General features: G+C 37.5%; 1 protein-coding gene and 1 long non-coding RNA gene across 3 annotated transcripts in view; one reads left to right on the top strand and one right to left on the bottom strand.

Annotated features, from left to right (window-relative positions):
• The window catches only part of LOC140478913 (uncharacterized), an 88,656-nt gene that overhangs the window by 3,813 nt on the left and 58,714 nt on the right, over positions 1 to 26,129 (top strand). Inside the window, exon 2 of the long non-coding RNA XR_011960892.1 lies at positions 13,672 to 13,756. This is a non-coding gene — a long non-coding RNA (uncharacterized lncRNA). The remainder of the gene's footprint in view (positions 1 to 13,671; positions 13,757 to 26,129) is intronic.
• The window catches only part of tmem44 (transmembrane protein 44), a 55,711-nt gene continuing 35,219 nt past the window's right edge, over positions 5,638 to 26,129 (bottom strand). Inside the window, exons 6-11 of one of the 2 annotated variants that reach the window (XM_072572536.1) lie at positions 25,146 to 25,316; positions 17,348 to 17,491; positions 16,219 to 16,323; positions 13,479 to 13,655; positions 8,146 to 8,178; positions 5,638 to 5,958 (exon numbers count right to left, since the gene is read on the bottom strand). In XM_072572536.1, the coding sequence (XP_072428637.1) occupies positions 5,695 to 5,958; positions 8,146 to 8,178; positions 13,479 to 13,655; positions 16,219 to 16,323; positions 17,348 to 17,491; positions 25,146 to 25,316 (894 nt within the window). In that variant the 3' untranslated portion in view covers positions 5,638 to 5,694. The remainder of the gene's footprint in view (positions 5,959 to 8,145; positions 8,179 to 13,478; positions 13,656 to 16,218; positions 16,324 to 17,347; positions 17,492 to 25,145; positions 25,317 to 26,129) is intronic. The other variant, XM_072572537.1, reaches the window with a different exon arrangement.

Below are 26,129 nucleotides of genomic sequence, written 5' to 3'. Positions count from 1 at the left end.
CAAAGACAAACAGAGTGCTAATGGAGGTAAAGGAGAGGTAGAGATGCAAGAAAATTATTCCTAACAACCAGGGAGTCCAGAACCAGGAGTCACAGACTAATGGTATATCTCATTAAGACTGTGACGAGAAATTTCACCAAGAGATTAGTGAGCCTATGGAATTCCCTGCCACAGAAAACAGTTGAGGCCAAAATATTGAATGTTTTTGAGGAGTTAGATAAAGATTTTCGGGCTAAGGGAACAAATCATATGAAGAGAAAGCAGGAACAGAATACTAAGTTAGATGAGCATATTGAATGGTGGAGCAGGAGCTAAGGGATGGTGGCCTACTCTTGCTTCTATTTTCAACATTTCTGTGTAAAATAGGTGTGAATGCTAAGTGGAAAAAGGAGAATATAAATCCACTCTGCTGACAGCAAAGTCACTGAGGCAGTTGGGGGGGATAGTGTATTGCCATCAAAATGGAGGACAAAGGTCATATTCTGAAGTCATCAAAGTCAATGCTGAGTTCTGAAGGCTGTAAAATGTCTAAGCAGAAAATATAGTGCTTTTCCTCCTCTTTGTATTGAGCTTGATTGTAACACTGTAATAAATGCTTGCATGGGAGCAAGATGATTAATTGAAAAGGCAAACAACTGAAGGGTCAGGATCATTCTACAGACCGAGTAGAGATGTTCTGCAATGCAGTCACCCAGTCAGTATTTGGTCCTGCCAATGTAAAGAAGGCTGCATTGCACAGAGTGAATACTAGATTGAAAGAAGTCAAGATATGGTGCTGGAAAAGCACAGCAAGTCAGGCAGCATCTGAGGAGCAGTAGAATCAACGTTTCAGGCATAAGCCCTTCATCAGGCTTATATCAAATCAAAACATCTATTCTCCAGCTCCTCAGATGCTATCTGACCTGCTGTGCTTTTCCAGAACCACACTGTCGACCCTGATCTCCAGCATCTGCAGTCCTCACTTTCTCCAAGATTGAAAGAAGTGCAAGTAAAATGCTGCTTTACCTGTAAGTGTGTTTGTGGCCTTGGACAGTGAGGAGGTGAAAGGATATATGTTATACCTTTGTGTAATATGGGGGATGTGTGAACACAGTAGGAGTGGTGGTAGAGTTGCCTTGGCTGTCATGGAGGGAACAGTCCCTGCAGAATGCCGACAGATGAGAGAAGGGGAAGATGTGCTTGGTGGTAGCATCCTGATGGAGGGGACAGGTATGGAAGCAGATGATCCTTTGAATGCAGAGACTGGTGGGGTAGAAAGTGAAGACAAGGGAGGTCCTATCATTCTGGGAAAGGGGGCAATAAATACAGTTGAGCACCCTCCCAACCATAGTGGGGGAATTCTCATTTGAGACAAAAAGAAACATATCAGAGGCACTCTGGTGGAAGGTGGCATAATTGAAATAGATGTGATGAAACAGAGAAACTGGGAGTATGGAATTGTATCCTAGCAAGAGATAAGATAATGAGGAAGTGCAGTCAAAGTAACAGAGTTAATATGTTTATGGTGAATATTTGTAGACAGCATATCTCCAGAAATGGGAACAGCGAAACAAAGGAAGGGAATAGTCTGAGCTGGACCAGAGGAACGAGAGAAGAATGGAAATTTCAAAATGATTAAATTTTTTTGAGTTCGGGTGAGAGCAGGAAGCAGTAGCAATGGTATCAATGACAGTCTGAAGACTGGAACAAGGCATGTTCCACATACCTAACAAAGAGACAGATATAACCGGGACCCACGGAGGTATCCATAGCCATACCTTTGACTTGGAAAATGTGAGAAGAGTTAAAGGAGGTGTTCAAAGTAAGAATGAGCTCTGTCAGGCAAAGGAGGATGAGAACTGTGAAGGCCATTTTTCAAAGAAGAAGCAGAGAGCCTTCAGACCATCCTGATGAGGGATAGACATGTCGAGGAACAACACATTCTGGGCGTAGATGAAAATTGGACGTCTTGATGTCTGGGTGTTTTATCTCAGAACTGCAGTTATTTCCTTCTACTTTGAATCCAGGGAGGTAAACTAATAAATATATTGAAATACATTGGATAAAGTCAGTCACTGTGTTGATGATGATACTATTGTGTTCCATAGGGGTTAATGAAGGAGAAAATATTAATTGAAGGTATCCATAGAGATTGTAAATCCGTCCCATTATAGAGTTGCGTTAAAAGGTGACTTGGTAATTGGATTAATTGTTATAAGTGAAACAAATTTCTTTAGAAGGAATTGACCTGGTTTTGGGAAATGACATGGCAGATTCAAGAATATTAGCCTCACTAAGACTGGTGAAACAATCAGTGAAGGTAAAAATAAAAAGCTGAAATGTTTCAAGAGAAACATCCTGCATTGTTTCCTATGTTGAGACTAAATCCCTGTCTATTAGAATTCTAACAGGAATGAAGAGTCCATGAAATGGGAAGATGATTCCAAAATTCAGTTATCAGATATAATTTTTGAAAATTTAAAGGATGAAAGAACAGAGAATGAGGTTGATATGTTTGTCCCACCTTTTTTTTTGTAAACACATTAAAATACAATTCCATATTCCCAATAGCACTGTTTTACAGTAATCACAAGAGATAATTTGCCTTTCAAGTCTGTAAACTTAATTTAAATGTAGCTTCAATTCCCCATCTTGCGAATCTAATATCTTCTTCCTTGATTTGGCATATAACTGAGCTTAGAATTTCAGTTTCACATCACCTGTTCAGAGTTTTAAGCAAACACTTCTGGTCTGGAACATTTAAAACTGAATTCCTTACATGGAGGTAACCTCTTTCTCAACAGTACTAAACTACTTCCTTTTCTCAAGAATAATACTTTACACATCTAGCTTCACCCTAGTCTTAAAAAACCCTAAAAATCCCAGAATCTTCTATCTGAAAGTTTAGTGCACTACGCTCCTTACTTTGTTTGCTTATAAATTCTCCAAATGTAAACAAAACCACATTACTCTCTTGGCAGTATTTCTCTAATACTGAGCTTTAAAAAAAAAATCACTGAAGATATAGAAATAGTTACCCCCTTCAGACATAGAAAATCTATATGCTACTCATTCAAAATTGAAAAATCCCAATAAAATTATTTTTAAATGACCCACCTTACATCATGAGATGTATGCTAATACTCTGTGTACAGACCATAAGACAAATTACATAAAAATTACGAGAACGAAAAGATCTCTAAAGCGTATTATCCTGAAAATTGTCAGTAATTTATCCATTTGATCAGAGCCAAGTAACAAATACCTTCTCGAAGATAAAAGTAAAGTGCACATTTATTAGTCAATACATGTTGGGATTCTTACAGTTCCATGTCCTGTAGGATCAATCTTATTGGCAACTCATTGAAGAAGAGCCAAGTCATCTGTTTACTGTGTAAGCCTGACACTGACATAAGGATATCAAAACTATCCTGCATGATAACAGGTACCCTGATCAAAATTCCCACACCAGCTGAGGTTACCACGAAGGTCTTTCCCTCTCCCCTCGCCTGAGACAGGATGACCCTCAGGTTAAGCCACCACCAGTTATTTCCTCCTAGTGAGAGAGCAGCCCTAGTAAGACGATGGTGACTTTACCTTTATCTTACTGTCACTCACTGACTATTGTGAAAACTCATGAAAGAGCCTATATCTACCATCTTTGATGTCTATTACCTGAGCAGTGTCCAGTCTACACCAAACTACCCTAGAAGGACTAGATACCTCAAAAATATAAACAGGTGAAGCTAGCTGTCTCACACTGCTATTGTGTAGTAAAACCACAAATGGCTTTCTCCCACAATGTAACAGTCGTGCCAAATAGACAAAATTCCTCCCACATAAATGAGTAATATGATACTGGTTTCTGTACTAGTGTTGTGCCAACTACGTCGACCACACATTGGAATGGAAATACATCCCTTTGACCATTTGTAGTGTGCAGCATGCCAATGAGCCTATGCTTGTAAGACTCAAAAAGGTATATTCATTATTAGATGTGTTTCTGCAATTTTACCCCATCTTTTCCTGTTAATATCTTGAAGACTTCAATCAGATAACCCTTTAGACTTGTAAATTGTAGAGAAAACAGGTTTATTAACAGACATAATCTCTCATAATTTAACTCCTGAAGTCCAGGTATAATTCTTGTAAAGCTATGTTGTACTCTCTCCAAGTCAATGTATCCTTCCTAAGGTGTTGCCCAGATCTGTTCACAATACTCCAAGGTTTTGTAAAACTGCCCCATAATTTCTGCATCCTTATTCTCGATTCCTCTACATATAAAGGCCACCATTTAAATAGCATTCTTGATTATTTTTGCACCTGTTTGTGGCATTCAAATGATCTATGCATTTGAACCTCCAAGTCTCTTTGGACATCCACTGTACTTAACATCATCCCATCTAGAAAGCATTCTGATCTATGCTTTTTTTATGGAAGGAGTCGATGCTTGTGGATGTCATGTCAATCAAGTGGGCTGCTTTGTCCTGGATGGTGTGTGAATAATGCAGAGTAATGGAATTAAACTTCCAAACGCATTAACAAATGTCCTAAGAGACAATTTATTTGCAATGTAAGTTAGCTTATTCAGTCATTGCAAATCAGTAATCAAAATGTGATCACATACATAGGATAGACATTCCTTTGTTATAAAGCAGCATCGGCTCCAGATCATCATGAACACCACAAACAGAAAGCTGCCGGTAAAATATGTTTAAAATCTGCAAATTATGAAACCTGACACGAAAAAAAGAAAATCACTATCCAAAGAAAAGTACTGCATTAATAATTGTGGACAGTACAAAGATTACTTCAAAAATGTTAATTTATGTTACAATTAGTTTCAGCATCCCGGGACCAAAAGAATCAAACAATTCAATGAGGTTTATACTTCTCTTCGCTGTCCAGTCATCTTGTTTAGAATATAGAAAGATGATTGCAAGGTGAAAATAGGATCAGGCTCAATTATGACATAGTTCAAAGACGAACAGTGGACTAACATGGGGGCTGAATTTTCCTCATTGGCGATATGAACGTCAGTGGCTATAGTTAGCAATAGTGTGGTGTGACGAGACTTTCATTAATATTTACCTTTCAGAAATTTGTCAGGCAAGAAATATTAAGCATTTCATAGATCTATCTTTGTCCAAAGACAGGCCATGCATGTCTGCATTTTTGGTTAAGTATATATTCATTCATGAGATATGTGCTTTGCAGGCTGGGCCCCATTTATTGCTCATTCCTAATTTCCCCTTAAGGAGGTTAGGGATGGGCAAACAAATGCTGGCCAGGTAGCAACACCAAGTTTCACAAATAAATAAAAAAAACTCATGCTGAGTTGACTTCTTGAACTGCTGTAGTCCATTTGTAGATACACCACAATTCCTTTAGAGAGAGAGAGATTTAAGATTTTGACCAGTGACACTGAAGGAACAGTGAGGGTGTCAGGTTGGTGAGTTGTTTGGTAGTTTTCCTATGTATCTGCTGCCCTTGCACCTCTACATGATGGTGGTCATGGGTTTGGAAGGTGCTGTCTAAAGGATCTTTGGTGAATTTCTACAATGTTTTCTGTTAGATGTTGCACAATGCTACTGAGCATCAGTGGAGGAGGAGTGAATGTTGGCAGATTAATATATTGAATACCAGATAATCAGTTAATCATGTAAACGTTTTGACGTCTTTATTTAAAAATGTTAAAAAATATTCACAATTACATCAAGATAGTAAAGTCTTTGCTAATCGTCGTCCGGTCCTATTGACCTCTTCCTCATATTGAGCCAAAATTGCAGAGGTTCTTTCTTCAGTCATTATCGTTTCAGTGTCAGAGAGGCAAAAGCCAGCTGATGGTGTACTTGTAGCAATACTGTTAGGGAAGATGTTCATGCTGATCGTTGTACTGTGATCTGGAAGATGGTTTAGGTTATGTTCTTGTTGCTTTCCAGTTATTTTCCATTCTTGAGGAATGTCTTCAAAGTCCCACTGTGAAAAGGACACAGCCTTTTTCAGTAAAAACTTATTAGATGTTTCTGTTATTTCATATTAGTAGAAAATATTCTTTATGCCTCCTTAAAAATAAAAGTGAGCAGTCACTTTTTATAAATAAATAGTTCATATGTTTGAGGGTTAAGGTGCCAATATCCTTGCCACTTAAAGGGACAAATTTTTAAAACACAAAAAAAAACGCAGGTATGGGTTGGATGGACAGTTAATGTTGTAATCTGACTCCCAACAAAAATCCGCATGCAAACTGACCATGACCGGTTTTAGCAATGGCTGTAAACAAGTGATTGAACAACGAACTTCAACGAGGCTGGTTGGTGCCTTTTACATGACAATGAGGCTACGAGACTCAGTATTAATCTACTTTCCAACACTGACTCTGGTCATTTAGGTTTCTAAAAGTTCCACAGCCTCAAACTGCACATTTTGTCAGATTCTTTTCCCTCCCAAATTCTGATCCCATCTTAACTCCACCCTACAACCACCCCACTTGGCCTGATCCTTAAAATTGGCACAGTGGGAAGACTCCACAGCACTTGGGATAGCCTGGATTTCTGGGTTCCCACTTCATCCCAATGGCACTGCCACATCCCCTATCCCCCTCAGCAGCTAACGTGAGTAAATTCAGCTTAAAACATACTAGATTTAAGGTGTACTATTGCATATAAAATCAGTCAATTAGCAATGCTCATTATCCAATTAAATAAAGTTTGGTTTCAAAGGTTGTGGTGTCTGGAGTAATTTTGTCCAGAAGCAGCTGAACGCATTCGCTAGTTGTTCTATCAGACGCTAATCAGCCCCTAGCCCTTGTTACTGTGCTAAATTAAACGAGAATGGAAATGTGAGATGTTCAGTGATTGAAAGGATGAATGCAAGAAATCAGTATGAAAGCAGTGAAGTTACATTTACAGTACAATTTCATACCAATGTTATTGATTTTCAACATGAAACAACATTTATTCCAGAGTTTCAACGATTCTATGAGATTGCTGATGGACATGACACAGTGACTGTATGAGCTAAAAAAGTTAAAACGCTCATTCAATTAACTTCAAGTTTTGTTGAACCAACAACCCCAGCAAATAGTTAGCTGTATCAATGGTCTGAATTAATTCATTTTTCTTTACTAAAATAAGCCCTTTCCAGACTTAATATAATCTTATGCTGCAGTCATGTGGAACGTTTTTAACAAAAAGATACAAATATACAACTCCTTGGAAATGAATCAAATGTACATTCACATTGTAAAGCCATGACCAAGGCATGTAAATTGACCAGAAGCAAAGTTAAAGTCTTGGTTGACGTTACAAGTATAATTGTTGGTTCAAATTCTGCCGTTATCACATGACACTGGTACATTTGTGGGACTGGCTTGAAACTACTAATTTGATTTTTCACAAAAAGATACATTTATAAGCAGTTATCACACAAAACATTTTCAAAATTTAGCAGCATTTGTTAATTATACTGCATTAATAGTTGCATAGATTAAAAGTAAAATTGGAATAAAGTCTTTGAATATATGGAGCACTGTTTTTAATAGTGCACATCTGAATTTAACTAATGACATACAACTGAATTAAATGATTCAAGTAGGACAATCATTTAACAGTAAATTTCAACAATTAGGTTAATTGAAATATTGATGAGCTTTTTAAGTTGCTGTTGTTTAAAGATCCATTCCTGACCTTAATTTGAGCTGAATAAAATGGTAGTTAAGATTACAAAAATTAATTTTGTGTACCTATATGTAAATCAAGAACTTATAGAAATAGACAAAATAGCATTACAATGAAAGTTTAAAAACTGTATTTTGTTTCATGTATTACACTGATGTCCACACATCTACTTGAAAAAAATGTAGGCCTTGTTGCTGTTGTGGCTACTTAATAGATTTGTTTGCAACTTCAAACATATAACTACTGGTGAATTACAGAAGAGCATCAATTCTATATGCAAACCAAACAGATAATACAGTACATTTAAAATGTCAAACCACATCAAATGTTAATTGTATTTTGAAACCTCTCACTTTTGAAAAAACATTATTCAAAAATTAATTAACTTCTTTTAAAATCAAACAGATACAAAAGGACATTGATAAACTGCGCCCATCCACCCACCCCTTGTTAGGTTAGTATCAAATAAAGTAGCTTCAGTCCATACCTGTTCCGAGTTTAAGGCTTCCAAGTACTTTTGCTGCAGGGTAAAAACACAGATCAACAGAACTAAACAACTACGTTCAACAATTTCGCCCAGAATCAGATTTTCTTATTGTGACACCAATTGTATCAATTTATTAAAAAATATTTAAAGTCTGGACAGTTACTTCAAATATAAACAAAGAAAGCAGCCAAAGCCCAGTTTATGCATCAACTAAGGGAAACAGAAATTCGTCTTCATTCTGATAATTTGAAACAAATATTTTCAGTTTGAAAATAGAAATACCTATTCAAGCAGCAATCCGATGCCCATACCTCATCCAGTTAATGAGGTGATTTTCCTATTAATAGGGCAATTTTACTCTGAACAGAGTACAGCTCAGCAAATGTACATGCAGAAATTAGATGCAGAAGGTAGTGGGATTATCGAGCAGAAAATATGGCACAATTCCTAATATGCATTTCTACTTACACTGAGTTTTGAAGCAACAGCATACAATAGTAGTTTGAGGTATTTAAAGTTAAACAACTTGCCTTTAACACATTCACCTCCCAAAGCATCTCACAGTACTGACAGCAATGAGTTATTTTCAATCTACAGAAACCCATTTTGCAGGGAAGCTCCAAACTTAGTCAAGCTAATTAAGGTAAATAACTGCGCATTTATCATGATTCAACTGCAAGTTTAGACTAAACTTGTTTTTATAGCTGTGGTTACAATGAAAGTATAAATGCTGGTTTGAAGAAAATCCTGTTTACCTTCACTATTATGCAAACAGTTGCATAGTATTTGCCAATGAGTAGACTGTTTTTCCTATTGACTTTATCAAGGGTTTTTGTTAGATTCTGAACATGTAACATTGAAGTTTTTAAATTCTTGTTTGCATGTGAACATCAATAATTCCTTACCTCCAGAAAACACCTTTGCAGATTCTAAAATAACACTTCTTAACAAATATCTTGGAGAATGTTCAAAAGGCAATTCAGATTTAACGGCTTCATAGAGAAGCAGGGACTGGAAACAGACAACCGTTTAAAAATAAGAGGTTCTCCCTTTGAAGGTGGAAATAGGGAGGAATTACTTCTCGAAGGGTCACAAATCTTTGGAGCTCTTTTCCAGTGGTAGAGGCAGGAGCATTGAGTACTTAAAGGCAAAGGTAGATGGTTCTTCAAACAAGGGAGTCAAACATTATTGGGGGTAGACGGGAATGTAGAATTGGAGTCATAATTCAATTAATTAATAAATAAATAAATAAATATAAAATAAAATATTCATTTTGCTTTCTTATTGCAAACTTGCTTAACAGAATCACAGATCTATTAGTGTAAGAAGCTGTTTTGCCCATCTGGTCTGCACTGACCCTCCAAATAGGCATCATGTCTTGTTACCTTTCTCCTAACCTTGCACATCATTGCTATTTGAATAATAATTTAATGCTCTCGAGTGCCTTGAGTTGATTGAATGTGCTTTCATCACACATTGATGGTACATTCCACACCCAAACCACTTGCTTTGTAAATGCTTCCAAACATTTTAAAACCTATGTTTCTTTGCAGCATCTGCATACTCTTCACAGATTGCATGCCACCTCACATTGGATCAGCAAACTTTAAATTGACTATGTTACCCTCAGTCTCTTCATCCAAGTCATATAAGCCCCAGTACTTGCAAAATTTAGTTACAACCTACCAACTTGAGAATGCCACTTTTATCTGGCAGTTTTATAGATGCAGCCATTGATAACACTGGCATCAAGATGCCATTCAGGAACCATACCTGCAGCTGCACATACACCCAGCTATTGGATTTTCTACCTCTTTTTAGCTTTTCTGACCTTCCTTTTCTCCTACAGCACTCTCACTCCTCTCAGCCATCACTCATTGTGCCATTAATCTAGCTGTTCTACCCAAATCTTTTTGGAACAAAACTAGATAAAGGGTCCACATATAAGATATTTCAGACAGTATGCTTGCTGGATAATTTTGGTTCACTGATGGAAGATAAGTGACAGGATCATTTATCCTAAGGGCTGAGAACCATTCAAGTGAAATCAAAGTGAATGAATGTAGCCTTGAGTTCATGGCAGCCTACTGACCATCATTCTTCAAATACCTTGGCACTGGGCTGTTCTGGTGGGCCTTTGTCCTCACTTGCCCCATGGTTCTACATGTGGTTTTACAGAGGATGTATAGGCTCTCAGGCCTGTTCTCCAGTTCAGAACAGCTGCCAGTCCCTTAGAGCTACTGACCCAATCAGAAGGCCAAAGAGGAGGGGAAACTCTTTGTGCCAATGATTGAGAGCAATGACAGCTACATTCCCTGTTTGCAGCCTGCTCCTTATGTATAAATAAGGCTGCTGTTTGGAGGCAAGCTGCATCCAGCCAATAGGTGGCAAAATAGCCCTATACAGGGTCTTTCTATATTGAAAATGGTATTCTACCTCCTTGTGGTGAGGACTGTCTGAAGCCCTTCCCATCATCAGTAAAATTTCCCAACAGCAAACTGCAGTTTGCCACAGCTTCCTGCAATTTTAATGGACACTCCCACATCCCCACTGCCTCTCATAAGCCAGATAGATTCTTCCCATCATGACTGCTGCCTATAAACCAAGCATATAACTCAGAGGTACTTCCTGTGATCGCAGGCCAACTGGACTTTAGACAAGTAGAAGCCTCTTCTGTCCAGCAACCTCATTGGTGCTTGGTGGCTATATTGGTACAAGTTAACAGTTCCTAGAACCCAAGGGAATCAATTGAAGGCAGCAAACTCGAATGACTCTGGACCCATCTGGCCATCTAATTCAAAATGGGTTTACATTCATCTAGAACGGAATGTCCATGGCCTGCTGAATGATAGTATTAGTAGTTATATTGAAACACAGAAAATAGCAGGAATAAGCCATTCGGCCCTTCAAGCCTGATCTGCCATACATTGTAATCATGGCTGCTCATCTAATTCAATGGCCTGTTCCTGTTTTTCTCCCAAATCTTGTGATCCCTTTAGCCCCAAGAGCTGGATCAAACTCCTTTAAATGGTACAATGCTTTGACTGCAACGGTAAGTTGCCATCTACATCCGCAGCTGATTCCTGGAATGTCACAAATACATAAAGTTTCAGTGCTTCAGTGATCTCGAAGGCAGCATATAGCAGACTGCCATGGAAGCAATTAAGCATTGTGTATCGTGCACCATAGAGTCATAGAAATGTACAGCATGGAAACAGACCCTACGGTCTAAGTTGTCCATGCCAACCAGATATCCCAACCCAATCTAGTCCCACCTACCAGCACCTGGCCCATATCCCACCAAACTCTTCCTATTCATATACTCATCCAGACGCCTTTTAAATGTTGCAATTGTACTAGCCTCCACCACTTCCTCTGGTAGCTCATTCCATACATCAGGTCAGAAACCAACTTGCTAGATTATTGCACACTTCAATGGCACTGGCATTTTATCATTTACAGGTGAATGATTTTTCAACAGTAAATAGCCTGAGTGGGTGTACTGTCTTCCTCTTACAGTCTCTGACTGTACTCCTTCTAAACCTGGAAGATGCATCTACTGTTGCTCCTCTTCACTGTTCCCTTCGATATCAGTTTAGGCTGCTTCCATCTCAACTTCATGTTGATTATTAGGGTTTCCTCTCCGCACATCAACTGTCTAAATGATGTTAATAGTTTCATGTCTCCCTCAAGAGTTCAGTCACTCCTCACAACGACAAGCCTCTCAGCATCAGGAATGGTAACTCTGCGCGACTGAGCTTTACCTCCCATTTTATTCAACTTTTGCACACTGCCATTATTGTTTCCCCAATAAGTTCCCAAACATTATGCCCCAGTGAGTCTTTGACCTCATGAGTTTTCCTTGTGCTTCTCAACTGAAAATTTCAAGCTGTTGTTCCCCAGATTCCTAATGGGGTCTACAATGAGCTAGAGTTGATAAAATGTGGAGCTGGATAAAGCATAGCAGGTCAAGCAGCATCTGAGAAGCGAAAGAGTCAACTTTCCACATCGGTGCCTTTCATCAGGATTGCTAAGCAAGCTATTAATTGGAAGCATCCGAGTTGCCAGCTCCTCATTCTTTTTGAAAATTGTATTGTTCCCCGAAGGATCGGGAGTAACTAACTTCAATCATGTGACTTTTCACGACAATCCACACATGAATCACCCTCCATGTGAAACTGGAAATTCAGCCTTTACACCAGTATTGGATTTCTAAAGTCACCTTGGCACTTTAAAAAAAGCCCCTATGCATTTAAACTAAACATGAATGAAGGTGAATGAGGAAAAACATGCACAGCCTTTTCTGCTACCTGATGAAATGCAAGTTTACTGATCTTTCTTTACATTCATTAGATTGTGCTGGAAAAGTAAAATGGTTAGCTTTTATTTGATTTTAGCCTTTATTAGCAAAAGCAGCAGATTTTTATCGTCAGAATAAAATAACATTTTTTAAAGTTGGCACTGACCGAGATTGAACTCGTTCACAGGTGATTTCATCGAAATCACAAAATAATTGTTAATGTGATCTAAATGAATTATTAAGTATCTCTGAATTACAGATGTAACACTTAAAATCTATCACAGTTATAAATTTAAGAAATGGGAATAAAATAAAAATTCCTGCAGACTTTTATCAAGTTATACATGGATTAAGTCCATTTGTATTTGGGAGAATATTTTTAAAATTTATTTAGTTAAAAAAATGTCAACAAGTCTTGTTACATGAACATGTGAAATGCAAAGTTAAGTTTAATTAAGATAAAATGTAAAAATTCATAGCTCAAGATGAAATATGAAATGCCAATATTCTTCAAAGTTATTATCATGCAATTTTAAAAGAAAGAAAGGCATTTTGGTTGTTTGGGTTTTCACATTGATGCAAGGATTCATAACAACTATACTTAAGGCCACATAATAAAAATCATAATTGACCATCATTTTGAATATCACCAAAAATCTGGCAAGCTCTTACTTCAGATGAAAATGTAAAAAGAAATGAGTTTCCGAAGAGTCACTAGACTCGAAACATTAAATATTACTCTATTGATGCTACCAGAATTGCTGAGTTTTTCCAGCACTTATGTTTTTATTTTAGATCTCTAGTAGCAGTAATATTTTGATCATTGTAAAAATATATGTTAATGCTTTCCACATATCCTACTGTGAAACCTCAGCACTAAGCAGCTTCTAGATACAGATAAGGTGCACAACTGAACCATGACTATGGAAAATCTCATGTACAAAAAACGTACTCCTGTCAATAGATCAATGATGATGATCAAGTAGGATTTAATACTCTTGTAGCCTGAACACAGAATGCATATTCAACTTACCTCTAGCTCAGAGTTTATGGAAGTAACATCTGATGAACTACACGAGGACACATTTGCATGAATAACTTGTTTTGGAGGGTACATTGGGGGATCATGGACTAACTGGATATCCACTCTTTTTCCTCTCTCTGTACAAGTCTGTCCATCTCCAGGTAATCTTTTAACACCAAATCCAATCTATAATTACAAACAGGTACAGGATACACAGCTGAAGACTGAAATTGTGAAGTTGAGTATCGGAATGAAAACAACTCGTCCACATTCACCTAAAAACATTTGTAAGTTTCTTGAATAATTTAAAGACTGCTAATAGTACTATTTAACAACCCAATAGAGATAAACTTTAAACAAATAATCTTAGACCATTTACGTTCAACTAAATAAATTTCAAAACCACAGTTTAATAGCAGACATTGTTTATTTTAATATTTTTGCAATTCCATTGAAACCAACTACAATATTAATATTAATGATCAGCCATTAACAAAGTCATTTAAGGAAATTAAAAATGATTTCTGACAAAGCAACACAATACAGTTCCCAGTAAAACAATATTATTGGGACTGAGGTAATTTCCCAAACAATTGCAAAAATGGAAAGTAATTAAAGCACTTATTTATATCACACAGATATGAAGCCTTGCTTTCTAGCAATATCTTCAAAGGAACTCTGCACTATTTACTTAAGTTTAAACAATCCAGCAGATCTAATGTACAAGGTGAAAACCTAGAAGTGTCTAAACTTCTATTTTAATTCCTCCTTGCCCAGATAGCTAGCAGCAATCTTTTATCCAAGTTAATTTCCAGCAACACTACTTAGGATTACTATAAATGACAAATTAATTATAGGTACAAAATATTTTAAATACTTGAGGTGCTGTGTTTCCTTTAGCCTGGGCTGCCTGGAGAATAAGGCAATATATGTTCTAGAGAAAGGGAACAATCAACAACCTCATTTACTCCCTCATACCTGCTGGATGCACAAACAGATACAAAGGAAACCTCTCGAGCAGGTCATAGAGTCATAGAGATGTACCCTAAGTAAGGGAATTACTAGAAACTATTCTGTTTTCTTTAGCACTGTAAACAAGTTAAGACCAAACACAATACTTCAGCAAATCGGTGTTAGAGGATGGAGGCATAATTGGACCCATACTACCCAATAGTGCAGATCAAATGTGAAGATGCAAATTGACCTCAAAGCAAAGCACAGTAGATAAAAGGCACTTTACTCTGTTTCAGGTCCAGCCCTTATTGAACTCATTTCTTTTTCCGAATGAATATGGTGTGTCAAAAGACATTTCCGGTGTGGGCAACGCTATTGATAATGATCCTACGAATTGAATTGCAGAAATTTACATTTATTTTCTGCTCATACATTGATTAAACTTGCAGAGAATGCAGCCATTTAATTACCTTTTTTTTTACATATCAGCTTTGTAATTTAATTGATAGGTTCCATTCTCAACTTACATAAAGCAATATTCCCCAACAAAACAGAGGGACAGATTGATATTAAACAGTTGTGCGTATTGGATGGAATTATTCTAATCCCTCACAGTCAACAATATTTCAAAATTTACATTCAATTGTATTTTTGAAGGCTATTCAAGTTCAGAAATAAATACACCATCTCTACAAAAGAATCAAAGTAATAAACAAAATAAACAAGACAAGAACAAATGATTAGCCCAGATTCTCTTGCAGCAGCAACATCAACACTTTAAGACTATTCATTTGACCATGTTATGCATCGTTACTAATTTCCACAAGTATTTCCTGCTTTTGTGACAACAGGGAACACTCAGGCATGGTGTAACCATTTCTCCTCAATGATTTCTAAAATACATTAATGGGACAATACTCACATCAGAGATTGTCTTTTAATCCGAATCTGAACTTTGATATTCATTGAAAGTGATACCCTTGGCAAGCCAGTCTCTTCTCATTGGAATGGATTGGCATGCTTGAGCCAAATGTTATACCATTTTAAAAGAATTTTTGAAAAAACATTACATTATGGTACACATTATTGTCAGATCACCAGTGCCTGGATTTTTAAACCTAAGCGTCAGTACCAAGAAAGATGGCACGGTGGCTTAGTGGTTAGCACTGCTGCTTCACAGTGCCAGGGACCCGAGTTCAAATCCAGCTTCAGGTGATTGTTAGTGTGGAGTTTGCACATTCTCTCCATGTCTGTGTGGGTTTCCTCCAGTGCTCTGGTTTCCTCACAAAGTCCAAAGATGTCAGGTTAGGTCAACTGGCTATGCTAAATTGCCCGTACTGTAAAGGGATGTGTAGGTTAGGTGCATTAGTCAGGGGACATGTAGAGTAGTCGGGTAAGGGAATGAGTCTGGGTGGAATCGGTGTTGACTTGTTGGGCCAAATGTCTTGTCTGCACACTGTAGTGATTCTATGATTACAGCAGAATCATCCTTGCCATTTTTTCCAGGTGTGGACAGAGTTCTGAAAATTAGTTTCTAATTGCAATTGACATGGAATAATTGCAGAGAAACAAGTCAAAAAAATAGATTAGCTATGTAATGACCAAATACACACTGTAACTTCCTCTTTTGAGCTGGTCAAGGTTCCCAATTTTATACATCTGTTATTACAATGACTTACATGTCCTAGGCCAATATAGCTACAGGAACATTTCAACGTGGAATAGCAAATGGATTAGCTGAATCCTCTCAGTAAATGAAGCAGTGTTTACATTTTGGCACTAATTATAGCTTTACCTCTTGTACTGGTTCAATGCTCAAATCCATATAGTGGCCTATTTCTGCCATCTTCCGCAAATATCTGTTGTTCTGGGGTATGTTCAGTGGCATCCAGTTTGAACTCTAAAAGAGATAATTAATATATTTATTTAAACACAACTGTGATAAATCACCTTAATGAAATAAAACTGTTAAACAAGTTAAATTATGCTGAGAAAACTATTTATATTAATTAAGCCCAAACATGAGAAAGGAATGGTGATCTACTTCAAAGACATCAGAAGTCACACAACACCAGGTTATAGCCCAACAGGCCCAATACCACTGCTCCAAAAGCTTGTGATTTCAAACAAACCTGTTGGACTAAACTTGGTGTCATGTGACATCTGACTTTGTCCACCTCAGTCCAACATCCTAACTATCACATCCTGACAAGGTTCACAAGAATGGTCCCAGGAATGAAAAGATTAACATATGGGGAACGTTTGAGGATCTTGGGTCCATACTTAATTGGAGTTCAGAAGGATGATAGGGGATCTATTTGAAACTTAAAGAACAGTGAATGGCCTGGATAGAATGGATGTTGTGAAGATGTTTCCATGGTAGGAGAGACTAGGACTGAAGGGCACAGCCTTAGAGTAAAGGGAAGATCTTTTAGAATGGAGATAAGGAGAAACTTCTTCAGCCAGAGAGTGGTGAATCTATGGAACTCACTGCCACAGACAGCTGTGAAGGCCAGGTCACTGAGTATATTTAAGATGGAGATAGATAGGTTCTTGATTTCGAAAAGATCAAGGGTTACGGGGAGAAAGCGGGAGAATGGGTTGAGAAACTTATCAGTTGTGATTGAATGGCAGAGCAGACTCAATGGGCTAATTTCTGCTCTTATGTCTTATGATCTTAAGATGGTTCAGATCTTTAAAGGGAACTTGGAAGTGGTGGTCAACAGTCATAGGTTGCATCAACAGGTTTGAAATATTACTAGATGTGAAAGAAGGAATTAATTCTCACATAATCACATTATTATGTAAAAAAAAATAATTTACAAAAAATTGTTTAATATATAAAAGCAAGTTCTATATTTTGATAATGCCTTAACATATTTTCTGAATATTTTCCCTAAACAATGGGAAGGACTTTATGATACCTGTGCTTCTTCTTGAATCTCTTCTTCTTCCACATCTTGTTCTGGAGACTCCAACAAAGAGAGAGTATCAGATTCTAATACCACTTCCAAACCCCACTGCTGGCGAGTAGTTTTATGCTTCAGTAAACATGATAAGAACAGTATCTGATTGAACATTGTTAAAAAAAGTAACAAATGAATTGGTTGTCCAAGTAGTTTTAACAATATTTATTCACAAATTTGCAGAGGTCTTGTGGCTCTGAACTAGAAGCTCCGGGTTCAAGACCTAATCTAGTACTTACTGGCCATAGAAGGAATGATAATAATGTGACCAAATAGGTAATCCACCTGCTAATATGTCCAATATGCCTATGGCAACAGGATGAGGATAGATACCTAGTGAGCCATGTTTGAAGCAGTGTTGTATCTCTCAAACTATAACCACTGGTCTTTCTCTAGAACTGAGCTGCCAATGATCTCTCTCAAATTGCAACAAATTTTGGCAAACAGATTTAATAATTTGCAGAGAATGATCTTTCCTATTATCATGATCCTGGTGGGAATAGCACACTAGAAATGAAGCGTGTTATTCTACAAGTCATCACAAAACATGACCAATTTGATCTCCAGGATAGTTAATCTGTGATCACGACCAAAGATTTAAAAAAAGATATTTTCATCAATGAGCAATAAAACCAATAAATTATAATAGAGAGAGAGAGAATCATACAGCACAAAGCACACCCTTCAATCCAACTCACCCATGCCAACTAGATTTCCCAAACCAAACTAGGCTCATTTACCTACAATCCCTCTGAACCTTTCTTATTCATATAACTGTTCAAATGTCTTTTAAATGTTGTAATTGTACTCACTCCTGCTGTCAATTCAATCCATATACATCACCCTGTGAAAATGTTACCTCTCAAGTCCCTTTTAAATCTTTCACCTTAAGTCTGTGCGCTCTAGTTTTGGCTTCCTCTATCCTAGGGAATAAGCCTATTATCCAACATATCGCTAAAATTGAATATTAATAGTTATATGCAAATTTAAACTATAACCCCATCAAATCAAAACATATAAATTCATTCACACATAAGATGGACAAAGTAAAAGGTTTCAAGAATATGGTGGGTGTGGGAAATATTTGGCAGAAAGGCACAAATTCTGAGGATGTGTGTTCAATCCAAAAAGGAAAATGAGGTGTATTTTTTTTTTGTTTTGGTATTTGGCAATGACATCACATTGTCAAATGCCGTGATCCTCAATTGGGAAGTTGGTTAGATGGACTGAGGTCTTTCTTTTTGCAAATACTTTTGGTGTTATTACTATTCAACTTCTAGAGAGCAATTGATGAATTTTGCTTGCTGGCAGGCTTTCTCTCTTCTCAGCTTTAAGACCATCCTAAGTTGTTGCTGGGCAACTGTTTCTGTTTCCAAAGATACCTGGTGCCAAAATGACCCTCAGAAGCTTTAAGATCCAGCTTGCTGCAAAAGGACATCATATAGCTCCATTTTTCCGTGAAGTTATAAAAGCAGAATCTAATAATTCGAACTTTAATTTTTCAGTTTATATTTCCAAATAAGATAGTTGTATTCCTTATAATAGGATGGAATTAAGACCCACCAGAAAAGACAGAATAAGCAATCAATGCTTTTGATTGGAAAGAGAAGACCGATAGATGACTTGATAAAGATCATTATGGATTTCAAAGGATTCTAGGATCGACAAAGATGTTTCCACTTGCAAGCAAAAGCCCAAGGAACTAGGGGCCATGAGCACCAAACAAACATAGTCACCAATTAATTCATAGCGAATTTGAGTGAAGCATTTGTAACCAGTGAATGGTTAAAAGTTGGAACATACCAACACAATAAGTAATTAAGGTGAAATTAGGTAAACACGAGAGAAAATGGTCTTACATGATCTGTTGGTAGAGTTTGATGTAAGGAGGAAAGAGGGCTCAAATGGAGTGTAAACACAGCCATGGATCTGATAGGCCAAATGGTCTATTCAATGCTATAATCTGAATTTGGCTCAAGATTTATTCTTGATGTACAGATTATCTGATGTCCAAACAGGAGTCTTCTTTTCCTGCAACCAAGTTTATTTCCTTCTCAATCTTTAATCTACCCCACATCCAGGGTTAGGGAATGTCAAGATACTGTGAGACACAATTGCGCATTGTCAAGTGCAAGAAAGTACGTGCATTCAATTTATCTGTCAAGATTCCATTTGGAACTTTGAGGAAATGTGAACTCTTCCATAATGCTAACTGGTTATGTCTGGGAGGAAATCATCAGCAACATATTTCCATTATACCATACTGGTGGATATTCCTGTAGGAGGGCAGGCCAGGAGTACCTAAAAATGAGGGGTCAACCTGTAAAAGCTGAATCACAGGACTATTTGCTCACCAACCGTCAAAACAGCAAATGATAGATCTGGTTTATCCATCCCCAACCAATGAATTAGATCCCATTTCTACAAACCTGTCACATGGCAGTGACTATTAAACAAGTCATTAGAGGAGAAGCCTCCAAAAATATCGCCACCTTTGATGATTTGGGAGGGGTAACCATTGCAAAAGACAAGGCATTTTCAACAATGTTCAGTTAAAAATGATGATTGGTGACACTTTTCAGCCTATTCCACATGATACCAGGAATCAGTTGAAGGCAATCTGGATACAGGAAAGGTAATGACCACTGACAACACTTCAACAGCACTACTGAAGACATGGCTCCAGAATTAGCCTGACACTAGCCAAGCTATTCCACAGCAATAACACTGATATCGGCACCACTAAGTGGAAACATTCCAAGGTTATCTCTTTTCCAAATAATGCAGGATGAAAACAACCCAACCAATTATCACCATATCATACTACACTCAATCATTATCAACATAACAGAAGGGATGGTCAATAGTTCTATCAAGTAGCACTTGGTTAGCAATATCCTGATCCTCATATGAGTTCTGACAGGGCACTTCTGATTCTGGCCTAGCTCGGAATATGAAAAAAGACAAAATCCAGAGATTTTGAGGCTGGGAATAGTGGGGGTGTCTCACAGGCAAATAATAGAACATAACAGCGCAGTCCAGGCCCTTCAACCCTCGATGTTGCGCCGACCTGTGGAACCAATGTGAAGTTCATCTAACCTACACTATTCCATTCTCGTCCATATGCCTATCCAATGATCATTTAAATGCCCTTAAAGTTGGTGAGTCTACTCCTGTTACAGGCAGTGTGCTCCACGCCCCTACTACTCTCTATGCCCCTTGTGCTAGCCATCGACATCTGAGGAAAGAGGCTCTCACTGTCCAACCTATCTAACCCTCTGATTTTCTTATATATCTCAATTAAGTCACTTCTCAACCTTCTTCTAATGAAAACAGCCTCAAGTACCTCAGCCTTTCCTCCTAAGACCTTTCCTCCATACCAGGTAACATCCTAGTAAATCTCCTCTGAACCCTTTCCAAAGTTTCTACATCCTTCCTATAATGTGGTGACCCAGAACTGTATGCAATAGTCCAAATGCGGCCGCATCAGAGCTTTGCACAGCTGCAGCATGATCTCATGGTTCTGAAACTCAAACCCTCTACCAATAAAAGCTAACACACTGTATGCCTTCTTAACAACTCTATCAACTTGGGTGGCAACTTTCAGGAATCTATGTACCTAGACACCAAGATCTTTCTGCTCATCTACACTGTCAAGAATCTTACCATTAGCCCAGTACTCTGCATTCCTGTTACTCCTTCCAAAGTGAATCACCTCACACTTTTTCACATTAAACTCCATTTGCCACCTCTCAGCTTATCTATAGCTGTCTGTAACGTACAACATTCTTAGTTAGTAGCCACAACTTTACCGACCTTAGTGTCACCCGCAAATTTACTAACCCATCCTTCTATGCCCTCATCAAGTTCATTTGTATAAATGACAAACAACTGTGGACCCAAAACAGATCCTTGCGGTACCCCACTAGTAACTGCACTCCAGGACGAATATTTCCCATCAACCACCACCCTCTATTTTCTTTCAGCTAGCCAAGTTCTGATTCAGTTCCTGTGTTGCAGTTAATGAAAAAGTGTGGCATCAAGGAGACCAAGCCAAAAAAAAGGTAGAGTCAATACAAATCTCAGGAAGCTCTCCATTGGTTGGAGCAACACCTAACACAAAGGAAGATGATAATAGCTGTTAAGGTTCAGACATCTTACTCCCAGGATATCACGATATGAGTTCTTCAGGGTAGTAATAATAATAATAATAATAATACTGCAGAGCAGGTCAATGGGCTAAATGGCCTCCTCCTATTCCTATATAGTGTCCTAAGCCCAATTACATTCAGCAGCTTCATTAATGATACTCCTTCCATTGTGAAAGTCATTTTAGGCTGTGCATTGATGATTGCCCACATCTTCTCCGATACTGAAGCAGTCCATCTCAGGATGCAGTGAGACCTCGACAATATCCAGGCTTAGGCTGACAAGTGGCAAGTAACATTTGTTCCACCTAAATCCAGGCACTGACATTTCCAACAAGAGAGAATCTTAATATTGCCCCATGAGATTTATGAATCCCTCACCCCGAACATCCTAGGAGCTACCCTTGATGACAAACTGAACTGGACCATCCATATAAACACTGCAACAAAAAAACAGGTCAGGAATTCTGCAGTGAGTATCTCACCTCTTGTATCCCTAAAACCAGTCCAAAAACTTCAAAGGAATAACTCCAAAGTACTTTCCATATGCCTGGATTTATGCAGCTCCAACAACATCAAGAAACTTAGCAACATAGAGGACAAAGGGTTTGCTTGATTAGTAGACCCATCCACCACCTTCAACATTCACTCTTTTCAACATTGATGCACAGTGGGAGCAATATGCCCCATTTACAAAACATACTACTGCAACATAAAGGCTTGTTTGACAGCATCCTCCAAACTGAGAACCTGTACCACCTAGAAAGAGCAAGGCAGATGATGCAGGAGAAAACTACCATCTACAGGCTCTTCTCCAAGGTGCACATCATCCTGTCTTGAAACAATATTGCTGCTCTAAAATGCTGAAACTCTTCGCGACAGCACTGTATGTTTCTCTACAACTCAGGACTGCCATAGTTCAAGAAAGCAGCTCACCACTAACTTCAAGACTAATGAAATACAGAATATAAATGCTAGCGTAGCAGCAATACCCACATCTCACAAACAAAAAAAAATCTACTCCGCTTACGAAAGCAACCTTAATTTGTAGGTAGTTTTGAGATGCTTTCAATTGGTGTTAAGAAAGATGGCAAAAGACACTATGCAGTTTGGCTGAGGGTAAACATAAACATTGAACTTGAGTGTATTTGCAATTGTTCTTCCTTATGTAAATATATTTCAATGCAATAAAATCAAAATAATGATTGGAAGTAGAACTGGCAATATGGGTAACATGGTGGCTCAGTGGTTAGTACTGCTGCCTCAGACTGCCAAGGACCCGGGTTCAATTCACGCCTTGAGCAACTGTGTGTGTGTGTGTGTGTGTGTGTGTGTGTGTGTGTGTGTGTGTGTGTGTGTGTGTGTGTGTGTGTGTGTGTGTGTGTGTGTGTGTGTGTGTGTGTGTGTGTGTGTGGAGTTTGCACATTCTCCCTGTGTCTGCGTGGATTTTCTCCAGGTGCTCAGATTTCCTCCCACAATCCAAAGATGTGCAGGTTAGGTGAATTTGCCATGCTAAATTGTCCATCGTGTAAGGTGCATTAGTCAGGGGTTAATATAGGATAGGTGATGGATTACTCTTCAGAGGGTCGGTGCGGACTTGTTGGGCCAAAGGTCCTGTTTCCATACTGTTGGGATTCTAATCTAGTCTACAGTGACAACTACAGATTTGGCATTCTATTGGTTGTGATATTCATTTATCAGACTCAGTAACATCAAAGAATTCCAAGTTAGGGTCTGTCAAAAATCAAATCATTTTAATATAATTTATTGTATCTTTGTTTTTGAGTTAGGAACCTATAGGTTTTCTCTGTGTCTGAATTTTGTAATTGTAAATATTTCTGTAGCTATGGTAATTTTTAAACTGTTTTTGAGACCTAGTTTTAGAAGTAATGGGTTTTGTCTACACTGGTAAAGTTTTATGACCAATTAAACTAAATAAGCTTCAGGTTAGAAGACCAGGATTTTAAAAAAAATTAAGAGCAATACCTGTGAGGAAGAGAGAGACTTTTTAAATTAGTTTCACTGAGTTGTGAGATCTTACTGCAACTTCAGAAATGTCCCACATAGAGTTGGCAAAATGCCAATTATGAACAGTGGTATTATTTTCTTTTTACAAGTATGATCTATTTTGATATATGTTGATATAATTCCAGCTGAGTTAATACTGGAACCATCAGATCCCAGTCTGAAACCTGGCTTGACAGATTAGATTGTGTTTTGTTTGCATTTTAATGAAGTGGTCTCTTGCTAAAACATAAGCCTGTAATTTTGCAGATTTTGTTTTAATAATAAACTGAAGTTTCAATAAACACAAGTTTAATTTTTAAAAAGTACTTATAAACAAATTAAAATATTTTAAAACACAGTCAATGTGTAATTCAACTAACCCTAAAATACTCCTTTATAAACAGGAAAGAAAACAACAGCTTTTGTATAGATCTCAACACACATTCTGTACAGGACCCAGAAACACAACTTGTCCAGTATCCACACGAGATTCCCTGCTTCTGACACCTTGACAGGTTTAAATCACTCGTGACTTTAACTTATAGACTGGAACTGCAAACAGCTTCTTCCTGGAGCTATCTATATACCTCAGTTTAAGAGCATTCAGCTTGAAGCAGCCTCTTCAGCATTTAATCCCAACACATTTGATCTGGGACTAATTTTAACATTTTTATCAATATATCCTTCCCTTCTCAGAAGCACAGATCCACACAAGCATCTTAATTGAAGGCTTTCACAGTACTGCCAAAAACTCAGTGAAACTAATTTAAAAAGCCTTCTCTCTTCCTCACAGGTGTTGCTCTTAATTTTTTTGAAAATCCTGGTCTTCCAACCTGAAGTTTATTTAGTTTAATCGGTCATAAAACTTTACCAGTGTAAACAAAACCCATTACTTCTAAAACTAGGTCTCAAAAATAGCTTTCTGTGTCTGAATTTTGTAATTGTAAATATTTCTATATTTACAATTACAAAATTCAGACACAGAAAACCCATAGGTTCCTAACTCAAAAACAAAGATACAATAAAATTATATTAAAAATACATAAATCTCTCCGTATATATCACAACATCATATTTGAAAATAAACACATTCTTCAGATATTTAGATAAATTTGGAACCCAAATTGCAATATTTTTTTCCAATGACATTCTCCTTGGGTATAAGGACATTTTCAATTTACTAGTTTCTGTAACTTAATGCACTAGGTGTCGTGGTCTTATTTACAGCTTTTGACATTTACAAAATGAAAAGCTGTTGGTTGCAGAAATGAGCTCACTGGCAGATTCACTTACTTGTCATAAGTGAATCTATGTCACAGTAGATGGCCACACAATTGATTTGTTTCTGAAAGGAACTTAAGCAAAAGTCAAGGTTAAAACATGGCATAATTTGGTCTTGTAGGACATTTAAAATATGACCAACTATTTGAAAGAATAAAAATCAAATAACATTGGAATTTTAGCTAATCAAAGCTTCATATTATTGTGTTAAACCAAAAATGATCAAATCCAGAAGTTGCAACAAATCTATTTCTCAGAATGCATCCTCAGTTACTTTCCTGGATCTTAAGAAACAATACCTACTATTTGAAAAAGGATACAGAAAGATCTATAGCTGCACCACCAAGAAAGATAAGCAGCCATGGTAAAGCTTGCAGGATAAACTCGGGAGTTTTCTCATGTGCCAGAGTGGCTGCAGCATATAGTAAACCTCCCAAAATTGAAAGTATTAGAGCCCATTTCTCGAGAATACAATCAATCTTGCCCCGAGACTGTAAAATAGAAAAACAAAATTAATAACTTTAAAATGCTTCAAGATCTATTTCTTGTGATTTGACTATTTCAATTTAATGCTGGTAGCCTCCCAATTACAATGATCTGAAAACCTAAGGTCATCCAACTAAAATTCTACAGTCTGACAGTACAGTGACTCAGAGTTAGATAATACAACAATTTTAAAATTCTTCTCCCGTTTTTTAAATCCCCCTCTGGCCTCATGTCTCCCCATCTCCATGATCTATGTAAACCCAATAACCTTCCAAATATCTCACGTGAGCCCTCTAATTCCAGCTTCTTCTGTATTCCCGAATTTAATTACTCCATAATTTTGGGCTGTGCCTTCAGCTGCTAAGACCATAAGCACTGGAATTCACTGTAAAACACTCGGCCTCTCTTTAAGATGTTTTTTACATCCATTCTTTGAACAAGCCTTTAGTCATAAGACCTTTTTTTTTAATATGTGGCTCAGTGTCAAATGTTGTTTTACAATAGACCCCGGCATTGCTTTGGGACATTTCAATGTGTAAAATGGTGCTATATACTATACTAGCAACACGTTGCTATTGTTGTTCAATAGAAAAAAAATCGGGGATATTATAATGGGTGGTCAATCCAATCACAATGAATCTCCCATCTCAGAGCTCATAGCTCAAACCACTTTGACTTATGTAGCTTTTGGGTACAAAGGAGGTGAGTCCTTCTCTCACTGAAACTGGATGCAACAAGATAATTCTAAACACTGACACAGAAATCTTTTTCCAACAGCCAAATGAACAAATGAGTAAATTACCTTCACTCTGCCCACT

The sequence above is a fragment of the Chiloscyllium punctatum genome, chromosome 6 (assembly GCF_047496795.1).
Source record: "Chiloscyllium punctatum isolate Juve2018m chromosome 6, sChiPun1.3, whole genome shotgun sequence".
Lineage (NCBI taxonomy): Eukaryota > Metazoa > Chordata > Chondrichthyes > Orectolobiformes > Hemiscylliidae > Chiloscyllium > Chiloscyllium punctatum.
The sequence above is the reverse complement of the archived record's forward strand: the minus strand, read 5'-3'. Positions and strand labels throughout refer to the sequence as shown.